Source organism: Accipiter gentilis, unplaced genomic scaffold (assembly GCF_929443795.1).
Source record: "Accipiter gentilis unplaced genomic scaffold, bAccGen1.1, whole genome shotgun sequence".
NCBI lineage: Eukaryota > Metazoa > Chordata > Aves > Accipitriformes > Accipitridae > Astur > Astur gentilis.
In genome coordinates this window covers 1,306,953-1,319,852 of record NW_026060824.1, presented here as the reverse complement: position 1 = coordinate 1,319,852, position 12,900 = coordinate 1,306,953, and the positions used below count along the sequence as shown (strand labels likewise).

Here is a 12,900-nt window from a genome sequence, read left to right as displayed (position 1 = left end):
GTGCAGCACTGCCCGGTCCCAGCCACAGCGGTCGGTGCAGATGGCAGAGTCTTGAGGAGCGGGGTGGCTCAGCTGCGCTCTGAAATGAAACGGAGTTTTATGCTTTTAGAAGCGCACTTGCCTTCATGCCCCCAGCATCGGTCCCTGCCACAAGTTGCACAGCACATGGCCTTGCACAATCTTGCAGCCAGAGGTGCCTCACGAACAGAGCGCAATCTCTTTGATTACCAGGATACAGGCCAGGAGAGATCTTTGGCCTCCGGTTCACGGCAGTTGTCCCGACTCCCCCAGGCCACACACTGTTCACACAGCGGGAGCGAGAGGCCTGTGTCCTTGCTACCCTTGGGGTGTCCTTGCTAGCGCCGAATCCTCCAAGCACGAGGAGGGGATGTACTAACCCCATCCCTGGGGTCCCGTAGAGCGCAAACAGCCCCAGCGCCCCGACACCGGACGTTGGGCAGAATCCAGTCCTTTTCTGGGAGCACGCGGCGGCGGGTACCGTCTCCTCCGGGGTGTCACGCACCCAGGGAAAGGGCCGCCCCCTCCCAGGGGGATCCAGAGCTGCTGCTTTTCCCAGCAGGAGACTGAAAGACCTGACAGCACTACTGGAGCGAGGGCTGGGGGAAAGCGTGCCACTGAGCGACACCGCGTGACCTTCCTTTGCGCCCTCGAGGTCCTTTTTCCTATTTCTGCCTTGCTCCGGTCAACGCAGCGAACAGAAGCGCGGGCAACGGTCACAAACGCATTTGCCATCTGGCGCAAGGAGGCTGCGGCTGCAGCTTGGTCCCCGCTTGGCTCGGCTGAATCAACTTGTTGTTCTTCCCCCACCGGAAAAATACTGTTGAAAGCAAAGAGCATTTGCACCCGCAGACCGCAAGAGCTGCCTGTAGGCCCCGGGGGCACCCCAGCCTCCCTTAACCCTTTCCCTCCCCAGGAGGAGCTGGGGAGGCTCTTGGGGGTGGGGCGGAACACAGGGAGCCCCCGCATTCCTTCCTGGGAGACGCCAAAGACTCCTTGGCAGCCAACAGCCAGAAGGGACCATGGCGCGGCCACCAACGCAGCTCCCACTGCCTGGGCCCTGGGGCCCCCCGGCGCCCCAGCTTTTCCAGCCATTCGTGCTCCCCAAAACCTTCTACCCTCGAGGTAGGGACCAACCCCAACCCCTGCAGCCCAGGGACGCTCTTGGGGAGCAAGAGCAGAGGTGACCACCGGTCATCGCTCCTGTCTCATTCTCTCTGGCTTGGCCAACCTGTGCCGCCTTCCCGCACGGGAGCAGCCCTTCCCTGCAGCCCAGGCCCCCCAGGCACCACCAGCAGGTATGGCACCCCAGTCTGCTTTGGCACCTTCGCCATCCCCATCACACCCGTTCCCCCGGCACTTCTAGCATGGGGGTTCAGCAAGCCCCGGTGAGCATCCTTGCCCTCACCTGGGCGGCGCATGCCCAGTAAAGCCCATCTGCAGAGAATTCCCCAAATATTTGGGGCCACCTCTCCCCTTTCACCTCCTAGATGTGAGTCTCCTCCCCGATTTGCAACCCCGTCCCACCGGCACAGCGGCTCACCCCGTGGGGATTGCCCCGGCCACAAGCTCCCCACGCCCCTGGCCCAGAGCTGGGGGATGTCGGCCATCGGGGCCGGCTCAGCGGGTGCCCCTGGACAGTTCCCCCGGCCCAGCACGGCTCCCCCTCACCCACACAGGTCTGCAGAGGGCTCCATGTGGCTGCCTCTTCGACCCCCGGGTCTTCCGCATCCAGTGGACAACCACCGACCTGCCTCCACCGGCCAGCACCACGCTCGGCCAAGGCGCCGATTCTCTGTCGGGTGCTGCCCTGTGGGGTCCCGGGGGCTGCGGGGCCCCCCAGGGCCAACCATGATACCTCACACCCTACAAAAATCAGAGGAGTGGGGTGACCCCAGGCCCTCTGGAGCTGCCAGTGTCCATCCCTGGCTACCAGCACAGCGAGGGGCAGCTGGCACAGATCAACATCCCCAGCACGGCCACCCCTGTGGGGGCACCCCTGGGCGGCGATGTCCACACCAGCCCCTGCGCTGCCACCAACAACGAAGCCCTTGGGGACACTGCAGGCGACCTTGCAGTGTCCGAGGAGATGCTCCTGGAAGAGGCCCTAAGGCTCTTCGGTTGCTCCCTGGATGGAGTGGGGGTCAGCCAGGATGCTCCCAGCAGGAGCTCCGTGGCCAAGGACGCTGGTGGCACCGGCGCAGACACCCCCGACCGCGACTTCAGCTCGCTCTCGCTGCCTGAGGAGATGCTCACCCCCGACTACTGCATCCCCGAGCTCAGCGACGCCATGCTGAGCCTCAAAATAGTCAACGGCGGTGGGATGGAGCCCCAGGAACCGTGGCAGGATGCGGGGATGGACCTGCCACCGTCCCCACCTGCCACAGCAGGCAAGCGGAGGAAGAGGCAAGCGCAGAGCTCCTTGCCAATGGCAACCAGCAAGCGCAGGGCTCTGGCAGCCAACGTGAGAGTGTGTGTGTGGGGGGGGATTAGACAGGGGTGAGAGGGATGGAGATGGGGGGAGTGGGGGGGTGGGAGAGGAGGGGTGGGGTATATGGCAGGGGGGGTGGGCAGGGGGGCTAGGGAGGAGTCAGACCAGCTTTGATGGGACATTTTCTCTTGTCTTTTCAATTAAAAGCTGTTTCTCCAGAACCGCTCGGTGCCTATGTGGGAGGGGGAAGGAGCACAGGGGGCACCAAGAAACAGCCCCCAAGAGGTGCAAAAGCCCCACTGAGCCCCAAATCCGAGCCAGCAAGCCCCGAGGGGAACCCAGCCACCCCCAGGGCCCAGTCACCACCAGCGGGGCAGGCTATGGTGGGGGGGGGACGGGAACGGGAACAACTCCCCTGTCCCCTTCCCCAGGGGGAGCAGCCCTTTGGTGGGGAAGCCAGGACAGACAGGTCCCTGCAGGACTCACGGACACGGCCCCATGCAGAAAGCAGCACAGAGCCCCTGCGACGACGACAGACCTTGGGGGCCGGGGGGGACACGGGCACACACGACAAGAAGGGCTGCAAGGCCTTCGTCTCGAACACCACCAGCGTCCCCTCCAGCGGGGACAGGGCTCGGTGCACAGCCCTTCAAAGCCTCAAGACCATCACGGCCTTCCTCGGGTCCCAGCGCACTCAGCCCCGGAGAGCCCAGCTTTGCCTCACTGACACAGCAAAATAACCCCAAATCACCCCAAGAATGGCGAGGGAGGGAGCTGCAGGCCAGGCAGGGACTCTCCTCCGCTTGTCTGGCTGCACCTTGGGCAGTCGCAAGACCAGGAAGGGGGAAGAAAAAATCAGAAGGAAAAAAAAAAAAAATCACTGCACCGGCCAGAAAGTGCCTGGAAACTTCATCCCTCTTCATTGCCCATTTCCCATGCGAGCTCCACAACCTGGGAGCAACTCAGCCAATAGAACCGTCGAGAAGCAGAGTCACAGCCTGCTGCAGCTGGCCCTGCTCGAGCAGCCGAGGTGGGCTGGATGATCTCTAGAGGTCTCTTTCAGCATCCATTCTGTGCTGCTGTGACTCTGTCTCTATCATGGTTTAAGCTATAAAAATGAGAGCTATAAAAATGGAACGCTGTGTTAAGAGCACAAGGCTCTGCTAGCAACGACCTTGCTGTGGCTCCTTGCTGTGCTGAGCCCAACCGAGTTTTTAAGAGTAGATTTTTAGTGTGAGCAAAAGTGTGATTATTTTATTTTGCAATTTATGTAAATAAAGTGGGTTTGGTTTGTTTTTTTTTTTTAAATAAGACTCTTCCAGAGCTCAGGTCAGGCTGAACCTGAGGGAAAGGGGCAGACCCTCGCAGAGGGCAGAGCCACATCATGATAGGGGGGCCAGCAGGATCAGGGGGCTGCTCACGTCCTCCGGCTCCAGGAAGATGGTTGCACAAAGGACTCGGGGCGCAGCTCCAGGGACAGGGGTTTGGTGACCTGGCTCCAGCGCCTCTGGGGCCAGGGGCTAGGAGCTGTCGGGGGCTTCAGGGCTGTCAGGGGCTTCGGGACTGGGGGCTGCAGCCCTCCGCTTCAGAGGGACGATGCAGACGCTGTTCTTGGCCTCTTTGACTCTCCACCACCGGCCAAGCCTGCAGATGAGAGAGATGGGGGCTACCCTCCGCCGAGCCCTTGGAGGAGCAGGGGGGGGCTGTGCCCCTGGGCAGCACCAGGGAGGGGGGACAGTACCGGTGCTCCTGTCCAAGGCCAGCCACCAGGAAGTCACCGGCTGCAGAGAACTTGAGGCTGTTCACAAAACCCACCTGGAGGGGACAGGGCAGGGTGAGGGGCTCTGGCAGCCTCCTCCTGCCGCCCAGGGAGGGGAGCCCCTGCCCAGAGATGCCCCAAGCCCAGCTCCAATCCCCCACCTCCCCATCCATACCAACGGGATGTCCCAGAGGGGCTCCAGCTTCCGAAATCCCTCACCGCACTTCCAGAGCTTCACGCTGGCGCTCTGGGAGCCTGGGGCAGAGAGAGAAGACTGCCATGCACTCCCACCCAGGTAAAGGAGCAGGACGCCCCCCTCTCCACACCCCCACTCCAAAGCAGCTGCCACACACCTGTAGCCAGGAGGTCCCTGTTGCGCAGGGCGGCCACTGCTGAGATCCAGTATGGCTGCTGCAGGCCCTGGGCATCCTGCATGCCATGTGCCTGCCGGGCCAGTGCCAGCGGCTTCTTTTTCGTTAGCCCCCACAGGGCTAGGGACCTGCCAGGGAGGGAAGGGGCGAGGGGGCCGAGGGGGGCACCGCCTGCGCACCCCAGGCACCACCCCGGCCCTGTGCTCACCCGTCATCGGCGCCTGACACCATGTGCTCCTCACTGATGAGCTGGATACAATCGATGGAGCCCCTGTGAAGAGAAGGGGCAACTGCCATCAGTTATGAGCATGCTTTGGGATCCTATTTAGGAGACAAGGGCTCACCGGGGCATCAGCATCCCCACAGTGCCGGCAGGCTCCTAGTGATGCTTGGCACCTGCACACCGCTGCCCCAGCCTGACCCCCCTGCCTGCAGCCCCCTCTCCCGCCCCAGACCTACTGGTGCCCGTAAAACACAAGCTGCGACTCCTCCGGGATCTTCCAGAGCCGCACGGTACCGTCCCGGCCCCCTGCCGTCACACAGCACTCCCGGCTCAGGCTGTCCGGCCCCGTGATGACATCCTGGTGCCCGAACCTGGAGAAGGAGATGGCAAAGTGCTGTGGCAAGCAGGGCCCTCTGCTACCACAACTCCCCCGGGCCTGCTGGCTCTTGTGACTTCTGACATCCCCAGGCAGGAGTGGCTGCGCAGCTTGCGGTGCGGGCAGGAGGCAGAGCTGCCCTTCCTGCTGGGGACGTGGAGGGGAGGATGCTGCTGGAGTCAGAGCATTGGTGGCTTTGTAGCTCCCGAGCTCGGCCACGTCAGCCCAAAGCAGCACAGGATCCTTGGACGGTGGGAGGCAGAAAAAGGGATTCGCCCCGGCGTGGCCCCGCAGAGGGGAGGGAAGGCTTCACTTTCAACTTTGGCTTCAGCTTTGGCGTGGCCTTCTCCTTCCCTCTGTTTCAACAGCCCAGCAGAGCAGCTGGTGCTTTGTGGCAAAGATGAAGCGCGTGGACAGGCGTTGTCCTAGAGCACTGGAAAGAGTGGCTGTCCTGCCACTCTCCGGAGGCTGCCGGGTCCTCCTCCAGCTGAGGTGTCTCCTTTCCTGTTAGACCTCAGGAAGAGGAGATACCCCAGCCTGCAGAGCATCCTAGGGCTGGGGCTCCAGCGTTGTCTCTGCCTGAGCAGAGTCCTCGCTGGGGACTGAGTGTGACCTCATCCGTGCCCTCGTCATCTGTAAACTCGGCCGTGGTAGGTTAAACCTCGACTTCAGCCTTCCTCGTCCCAGGATGAGGAGTGTCTGAGTTGCCAGGGAGGAGACCAAGGGGCTGGTGTCTTTGCTTGGGCCTTGAAGGACTGTGGGGACAAAGCAGCAGAGGTGAGGTGACAGCCCCGTATCCCTTCCAGGCAGGGCACATTGCACCTCATGATTCCCAGGGCCAGGAGGGAACCAGGGGGCAGATGGCTCAGCTGGAAGCTGCTGGTTAGGAATACGCCCCTCCCGAAACACCCCTCTTCCCACAGATGTGCTGGGAGCAGAGCGCCCCTTGCCCAGGCTGGGGGGGGAGCTCCATGCCAAGGTCCTTCCTCCTCCCCGCTGCCCTCACTCACTCTCTCTGATGTACTTGTGCTCGTTCTCGTGCTCATCCACATCCCGTCCGAGGAGTCCTGGGGGGACACAGCATGTCAGGGACCCACTGGCCATCAGGGACCCACCAGCCAGCCTGTCTGGCCACGCAGTTCCCTGGGGAGGGCTGACCCCAGGGTGCAGCATCGGGGAGGGGATGGATGAGCCTCCTGCCAGCCCTACCTGTGCAGGCAGGAGTGGGAGAGAGTGAAGGGGTGCCCCACAGGTCCTGCACTGGGACACAGGGACCCTGGCAGAGAAAGGGACCCTGGGGCTAGGGGCTCACCGATGAACCTGACAGCCTCCAGCCGCAGGGACTCCTGCGGGCTCCGCAGGTAGGTCTGGCTCTTCCACAGGTAGTACGTGGCCCTGCTCCTCTTCCTGGCCAGCTGGAGAGAAGGGTGGAGAGTTGGCACAGGGATGGCCCCCCCGTTGGGCCATCCCTCCACCAAGGACCACCCTTCTTCTCCCCAGCTCTCTGCATTGGGGTTTGGAGGGAGCAGAGGGCTCCCAGGCAATGCTAGGGTGCCATCCTGGTGGCGGGGTCCCCTTTGGGACCCCGGAGGTGAGGACAGCCTGGAGCAGAGCCTGTTCCAGGAGGGTGCATGCAGCTGTGGGGACACTGCCCTTGGTCCCCTCTGCTGGGCACGGGCAGGGCTTACCCAGGGCAGATCCCAGGGGTGTTCGGGCTGTGCTTACCAAGCACTCGCAGATCCTCCATGCCTGCGCCGTCTCGGCCAGTCGCACCAGCTGCCTCCACTTCAGGAACTGGCCAGCGCTGCGGAGGGCTTCCTGGGAGGCCTGGTGAGCAGCACAGATGCTACCACCACCATGGGGGGCACAGGACCCTGTGTCCTCCCTCCTGGTGGGGCTCAGAGCCTGTCCTGGCCCATGCAGGGAAGACGCACCAGCTGGGGACTGATGCTGCCAGCAGGTTCAGCACCCCAGGGGAAGAGGAGGGCAGCCACCCTCTCTGGCTGGAAGCCTGTCGGGGCTTCAGCGTTTCAGCTTTGGTGGCCCCAGGCTGCTGCGGAGCCGTAGTCCAGTCTCTGGGGCTGCAGGGACCCATGCCAGGGGCTGTGTGGAGGGAGCTGGGTGGGAAAGGGACCCACCTCCCCATCCACCAGGCAGCAGGAGGAAAAAGGCAGCAGTGGGCAGGGAGGGGGGCTCTGCCTGTTCCTAGGGACTCAACAAGCTAGACCTCACAGTGCAGTGTCAGCATTGCCCTCCCCAAAGGACCAGTCAGGTTGGGAATCCCACCTTGGCCACACTCTCGTCCTGGTCATGCAGGTGAAAGAGCAGCGGCAGCAGGCTGTCCCACACCACCTTCTTCATCTTCTTCTTTTCAGCACCCACCACGAGCCCCGTTGCAATTTGGAAGAGATGGATGGAGAGCTCCCGCACCGTGTCCAGCTCCTGGGGGAAGAGGGGAGGAGGACCTCAGCCACAAGCCCATGGCAAGCAAGGGGCTGACATGGAGACAGACATCCCCAAAATGGCTGCAGGCAGCCCTGCTGCAAAAGGCAGCGAGCTGCGGCATGCAGATGGTCTGCCCAGGGAGACTGGGGTCTCCGGGGCTGAGGGCCAGAGAGGGAGGCCCTGCAGAAGGCTGGAGGATGCTGCCAGAGCAGGGTGTGCATTGGTGGGGCTCAGCACGCCCGCTGCCATCCTGCCACCACTGTCCCCCGCTGCGGCAGGGAGGCCGAGCCGGAGTGAGTCCTTGGTGGGGGGTTTGTGACACAGCACGGAGCCACCAAGGGCAGCAATGGGGTCTGGGGACTGCAGGGCAAAGCATCCCCCTGCAGAGCACAGGGGCTGCAGTGGGAGGCGTGAATGGAGGTGCCCAGGAAGGGGGACATGGGGCTCTCCCCCAGCCTTACGTTGTTGAAAAGCAGCAGGAGCTTTTCAGCCAGTGCCAGGGCAGTGAGGCTGAGTCTCTTCCCCTCCAGCAGCCAGAGCATGTTGCCAAGCACGGGCAGGGCCGCGGCGCTGGCATCACTGTCATCATCCAGCAGCTGGTCCAGAACGTACGGCAGCAGGATAAGGGCTTTCCTTTCCTGTGTGAGACATGCCACCTCCTTTTTGTAAAGGAGCCACCGATCACAGGGGTGAAAACCCTCTCCACGAACACCGGCCTCCCCACTGGGTTCTCTGCAGGCAGTGCAGGTTACGAGGGCAAGGTCCCGGCAGACAGGGCTCACCAGCACGCCCATGGGAAGAGCAGGGCACAGAGGGGGAGGACAGACAGCACTGGCTCCTTGCCAGCCCTTCGGCTGCCCCCTTCTCCACCAGACCCCCCTGGATAGGCTGGTGGGTGACTGGCGCTGCCTGGAAAGCTGCCCAAGCTGCCAGCAGCCCCTGCCATGGCTGCTGTGTTTCACCCTGGGGCTCAACACCTCACGGCCAGGCCCTGCAGACCCCACGCTCAGGCCGGTTGCTCTGCCGCCAGCATCCCTGCTGGGACGTGCTGGCAGTGGGAGCCCGTTCCCGTCAGCACTGCTGCTTCTCTCCTTGGCATGGCACAGCCATGGGGCAGAGGGCCGGGGAGGCAGGAGAGCTGGCAGCAGCCAGCACAGCCCACAATGCCCAGGAAAGCCTGAGCTGCCACGTTACCCACTGTTCCACCCTGGGCTGCTGTCCCGGCTGCCCCCTACTCACTGTGTCAGGCCTCTCGGTGAGCCTGAGGATGGCCCTGAGCACCAGGCTGGGCATCCCCAGGCACTGGCTCTGCAGATAAATGGGGAAGATTTCCAGGGCACGGACCAGCTCTTCACTGATGTTGGTAAAGTCCAGCATCTGAAACACAGGCAGTGGGAGCTGCTGAGGTGTGGTGCTGGCTCCAACCATCAGCTCAGGACAAGGACGCAGGGCAAGACCAAGCCCAGACAGAGAGAGGCAGCAGGGATTGCAGAGAGTCCCCGTGCCCCACACCACAGCACATTGCTTGCTCATCTGCTCCTCCATGGTACCAACCAGAGCCCACCCACTGCCCCAGCTTTCCCCACAGTGGTGGGCATGGGAGAACCGAGCATCGGGGGGAGCTTGGAGTGGTGCCATCAGGCTCACCTCAATGAAGAAGACCATAGCGACCATCTGCCAGGTGGGGTCCTCTGTCCGGAGGAGCTCTACCAGATGGCAGAAGATGGCGGAGCGCAGGCGCCTTGGCATCTTCATCATCTCCCTGACGGGGAAGGAGGCACTGTCAGGCCTGAGCCAGGCAGGCACATCTTTTGGGGGTTTGCACCAGCCTGGACATCGCCAGTCTGTACCACTTTCTCCAAGTAATGGGGACCCCACTGCCATCAGCCCCAAGGGAGGGGGTGGCATGGGGTACCCTGTCCCCAAGGAGCAGGGAGAAGGGGCTCTCACCTGGCGATAATGCGCACTCCCATGAGGTGGGTCTGGGAGCTGAGCAGGGTGTCCCAGCCACCCTGCGCCTCGATGGCCAGTACCTGGCTCTCAAAGCCCATGCTGCAGAGCAGCACTTTCAGGGACTGCACCGCAGACCTGCACAAGGAGAAATGCTTAGCTCCCACCCTGGCTTGGCTCCGGGTGGTTGGCAGGGATGAGAGGAAAGGGATGGAGCACCTGATGGGAGTGAGCTGATCCTGTCGGTGCTCCGTCCAGAAGATGTGCACTTCCTGCAGCGTCAGCTCCGTGGTGAATGACGCTTGGAAAAGCAGCGCCAGGAAAAGCTGGGGGAAAATTGCCTCCACCTGCCACAGGCAGACAGGCTGCAGGAGGATCTCGCTTATCGCCCTGGTTGCCTGCAGAAGACACCCGGACGCTGAGATGTCCCCTCACCCCTGGGGAGGTCAAGCCTTGGGGCGGGCAGGGAAGGGGAGCAGGGGCCCCGGACAGCTGAGATCAGCCCCGGAGGTCAGCAAGGCTTCGTCCAGCAACTCACAGCCAGGGAGAGGATGCGCGGGTTGTCCTTGGTGGAGGCGGAGGTCTTGCGCAGTGACTGGTTCACCAGCAAGCTGAGCAGCTCCCTCAGCACCTTGTCCGCAGCCCGGAGGTCAGACATCATCGCCCTCCACATGGCCCTGGCGACACTGCAGGGACACGGGGCTCTGTCAGCAGGGACACCCCAGAGGATGGCCGGGCTGAAATCCCTCGGGAGGGTCTTGGGGCCCCTCTCCTCGTGTGAGAGGCGCCCCCAAAGGCTGGTGGTCCCCTTACCGGGTGCACGTCGGGGAGCACTGCAGCAGGCTGGCCACCAACTCCCTGGGGTGTTTGCGCACAAGCACCACCAGGGCCCTGTCCAGGCTTTTGCGGGCTACCACCGCCCTGACGGAGGGCCGGCTTCTGTAGATGGCCCACACGACGTTCAGCACCTGGAGGGGAGACACGGGCGGGAGTGGGGATGTCAGCATGGTGAGCGCGGCCATTTCCCCAGCTCCTACTGGGAGCTGCTTCCGTTCCTAGTGCGGTATGCCAGCTCGAGACGGCGTCAGTGCTAGCCAGGCACAGAGCCAGGGGAGGAACAGTCCCCCAGTGGGCTGGAGCATCAGCTGTGCCACCCATGGGCTATTCACCTGCCCCGGCTGGAAGGCACGGTCCGCCACAAGGACATCCACCATGTGGGCAGCCAGCCTGATGCTGTAGGCGCTTGGGTGTCTCAAGCTCTTGATAGCCATGAGGATGATGTCTGCCTGGTCGGAGGACTGGAGGTATTTTGTGAACATCTGCAGGATGAAGGAGAGGAGGGGAGATTTGTTGCCTCACCCAGAGCATCACCCAGAGCATCTTGACTGTGCAGTGAGAGCGGGGCACGGAGCCAGGCTGCGCTGGGGAGGAGACTGATGGTGGGCATCAGGGTCCCGCAGGGGACTGAAGCTCCCTGAGGGCCTTTGCCTAGCCCCTGCTCAGGAACAGCGTGAGCCCCTGTCATCCCCACGCATCGGGTGTCCCTTCACTCACACTGAGCCAAAGGCACTTCTTACCGAGAAGATTTTGCGGGTGTGGCTGATTTTCAAAAGCTGCCAGGGCTTCATTGCTTGCCAGTCCTCCTGGAGCTGCAGCTGCTCTGTGCCATGCAGCCAGGGCCACCTGCCTGGGGGGGAGCAAAAACGGGGTGCTTAGAGAGAGGGTGCAGAAGTGGAAGTGCAGTCTGAGAGCATTGGGCAGAAAAGTTGCTGGCCAAGAAAAAGGGCACCAGACAGGTCCAGGGAGCAGATACCCAGGGAGGGTCCAGGGCTATTGTGAGCGGGGGCAAGGCAAAATGACTTTTCAGACTGCAGGCAGGCAGGCAGGTTGGATAAGGCTTTCTCTCGTCAAGGAGAGTGGCCCCTGACTGCCCGTGCCTGGGGGATCCAGCCCGACACAGCTTGTCTTACTTCTCTGCTGCAGGACAAACGTGTGCAGGTGATAGAGAGCTTCTGCAGCCTCAGGACGCATCCCCTTGTCCTTGCAGGTGCAACAGAGGGTGAGGTGCCCCACCAGCTTCCCCAGCATTACAAACTGATGTGTCTTGGAGCACTGATGCCTGCGGACCGTGGCTTGGGCAAAGCAGGGGCAGACCTGGGGGAAGAGAGGCAGTGTGAGCACAACGGGAGCCCCAGCTGCTCCCAGAGCAGCTAGGCAGCAGCCAAGAGCAGGGCAGGGCTGCCGGACCCAGGTTCCTGCCTGTGCCCGGGGCAGCCCTGCCCTGCCCTGCCCTGCCCTGCCCTGGGAGAGAGCATCGACAGGACAGGGGCAGGGCAAAGACCCCTGCTCCCGACCTGCTGGCTGGGTGCCCAGCTTCCCTGGGAGGTGCCGGGGCTCAGGGGCACAGGGACAGGGCACTGGGGCTGCCCAGACCAGGAGCTCGGTACCTGCGGCAGGGAGTAGGTGGTGATGAAGTTCACCAGCCTGGCGATCCGTGCCATGGCCCTCTCCTGCACCTCTGCCAGCTGGGAATCGGTGAAGGGCAGCAGCAGCTGGGAGGAGAAAAGCTGCTGGTGTGCCAGGGAGGTGGCATGGCACAGCATGGCACAGCCAGGCTTGCTCTGGGGCAGTGCCTGGGATGGGGCATGTGTCCTTCTTGCCCCTCACAGCAACCTGCTGCGGGCAGGCAGGTCACTGCATCCCGCTTCTGCTGCTGCCTCTGCTGCCTTCCATTCACTCCCCACCAAAAAACATCCCTCTGCCTCCCACCCAAGGACTCCAAGGCTTTGGGGTGACCACCTCACTGGGGACCTGTGGTGGGGGCTCTGGGATATGGCCCATGGTGAAGCTGGAGGGGGAAAGCCCCAGGGCTGGGCTCCCCTTGCCAGACAGGCAGGTCCATCTGGGAGGCAGTGTTGGGGAGGACGGGCAGCGGGCAAGGCTGCAGAGGTGGCGTGGGCTGGGGCAGGAGAAGGGGCTCTGGCGGGAGCCAGGAGGCAGGGGGGTGGGTGGGGGGCATGGCTGGTAAGGAGAGACATTCCCTGCCCCCCTCCTTGCACCAGGTGCTGGGGGTGGGCACCGCTCAAGCCAGGGGTCACTGCCCATGGGGACCCTGTGCCAAGGTCAGACCTCCAAGATGTTCTGCAGCTCCACGATGCCAAGGGTGCCGGCACTGCGTACCAGCACCTGCAGCATGCTGTCCATCGTGGCCAGGGTCTGTGAGGGGGACAGAGTCTTGGGGGCAGCCCTGGAAGCCTGGCAGGGGACGGCCATGGCCCTGCGGTGCCCAGGAAGGGGCCTCGCAGCCAGGGAACTCCCCGTGGTTCA

General features: G+C 63.1%; 1 protein-coding gene across 1 annotated transcript; it reads right to left on the bottom strand.

The window, feature by feature from the left end:
* Nucleotides 1–5,386: 5,386 nt before the first annotated feature.
* Nucleotides 5,387–9,342, bottom strand: LOC126036806 (maestro heat-like repeat-containing protein family member 6). The gene is made up of 8 exons (XM_049797019.1): nt 9,271–9,342; nt 8,863–9,000; nt 8,085–8,261; nt 7,465–7,620; nt 6,904–7,005; nt 6,491–6,593; nt 6,189–6,245; nt 5,387–5,933 (listed from the first exon to the last, which is right to left on the bottom strand). The coding sequence occupies exons 1-8, from the start codon at nt 9,295–9,297 to the stop codon at nt 5,728–5,730; spliced, it is 966 nt and encodes a 321-aa protein (XP_049652976.1). The 5' UTR covers nt 9,298–9,342; the 3' UTR covers nt 5,387–5,727.
* Between the last annotated feature and the right edge of the window lie 3,558 nt (nt 9,343–12,900).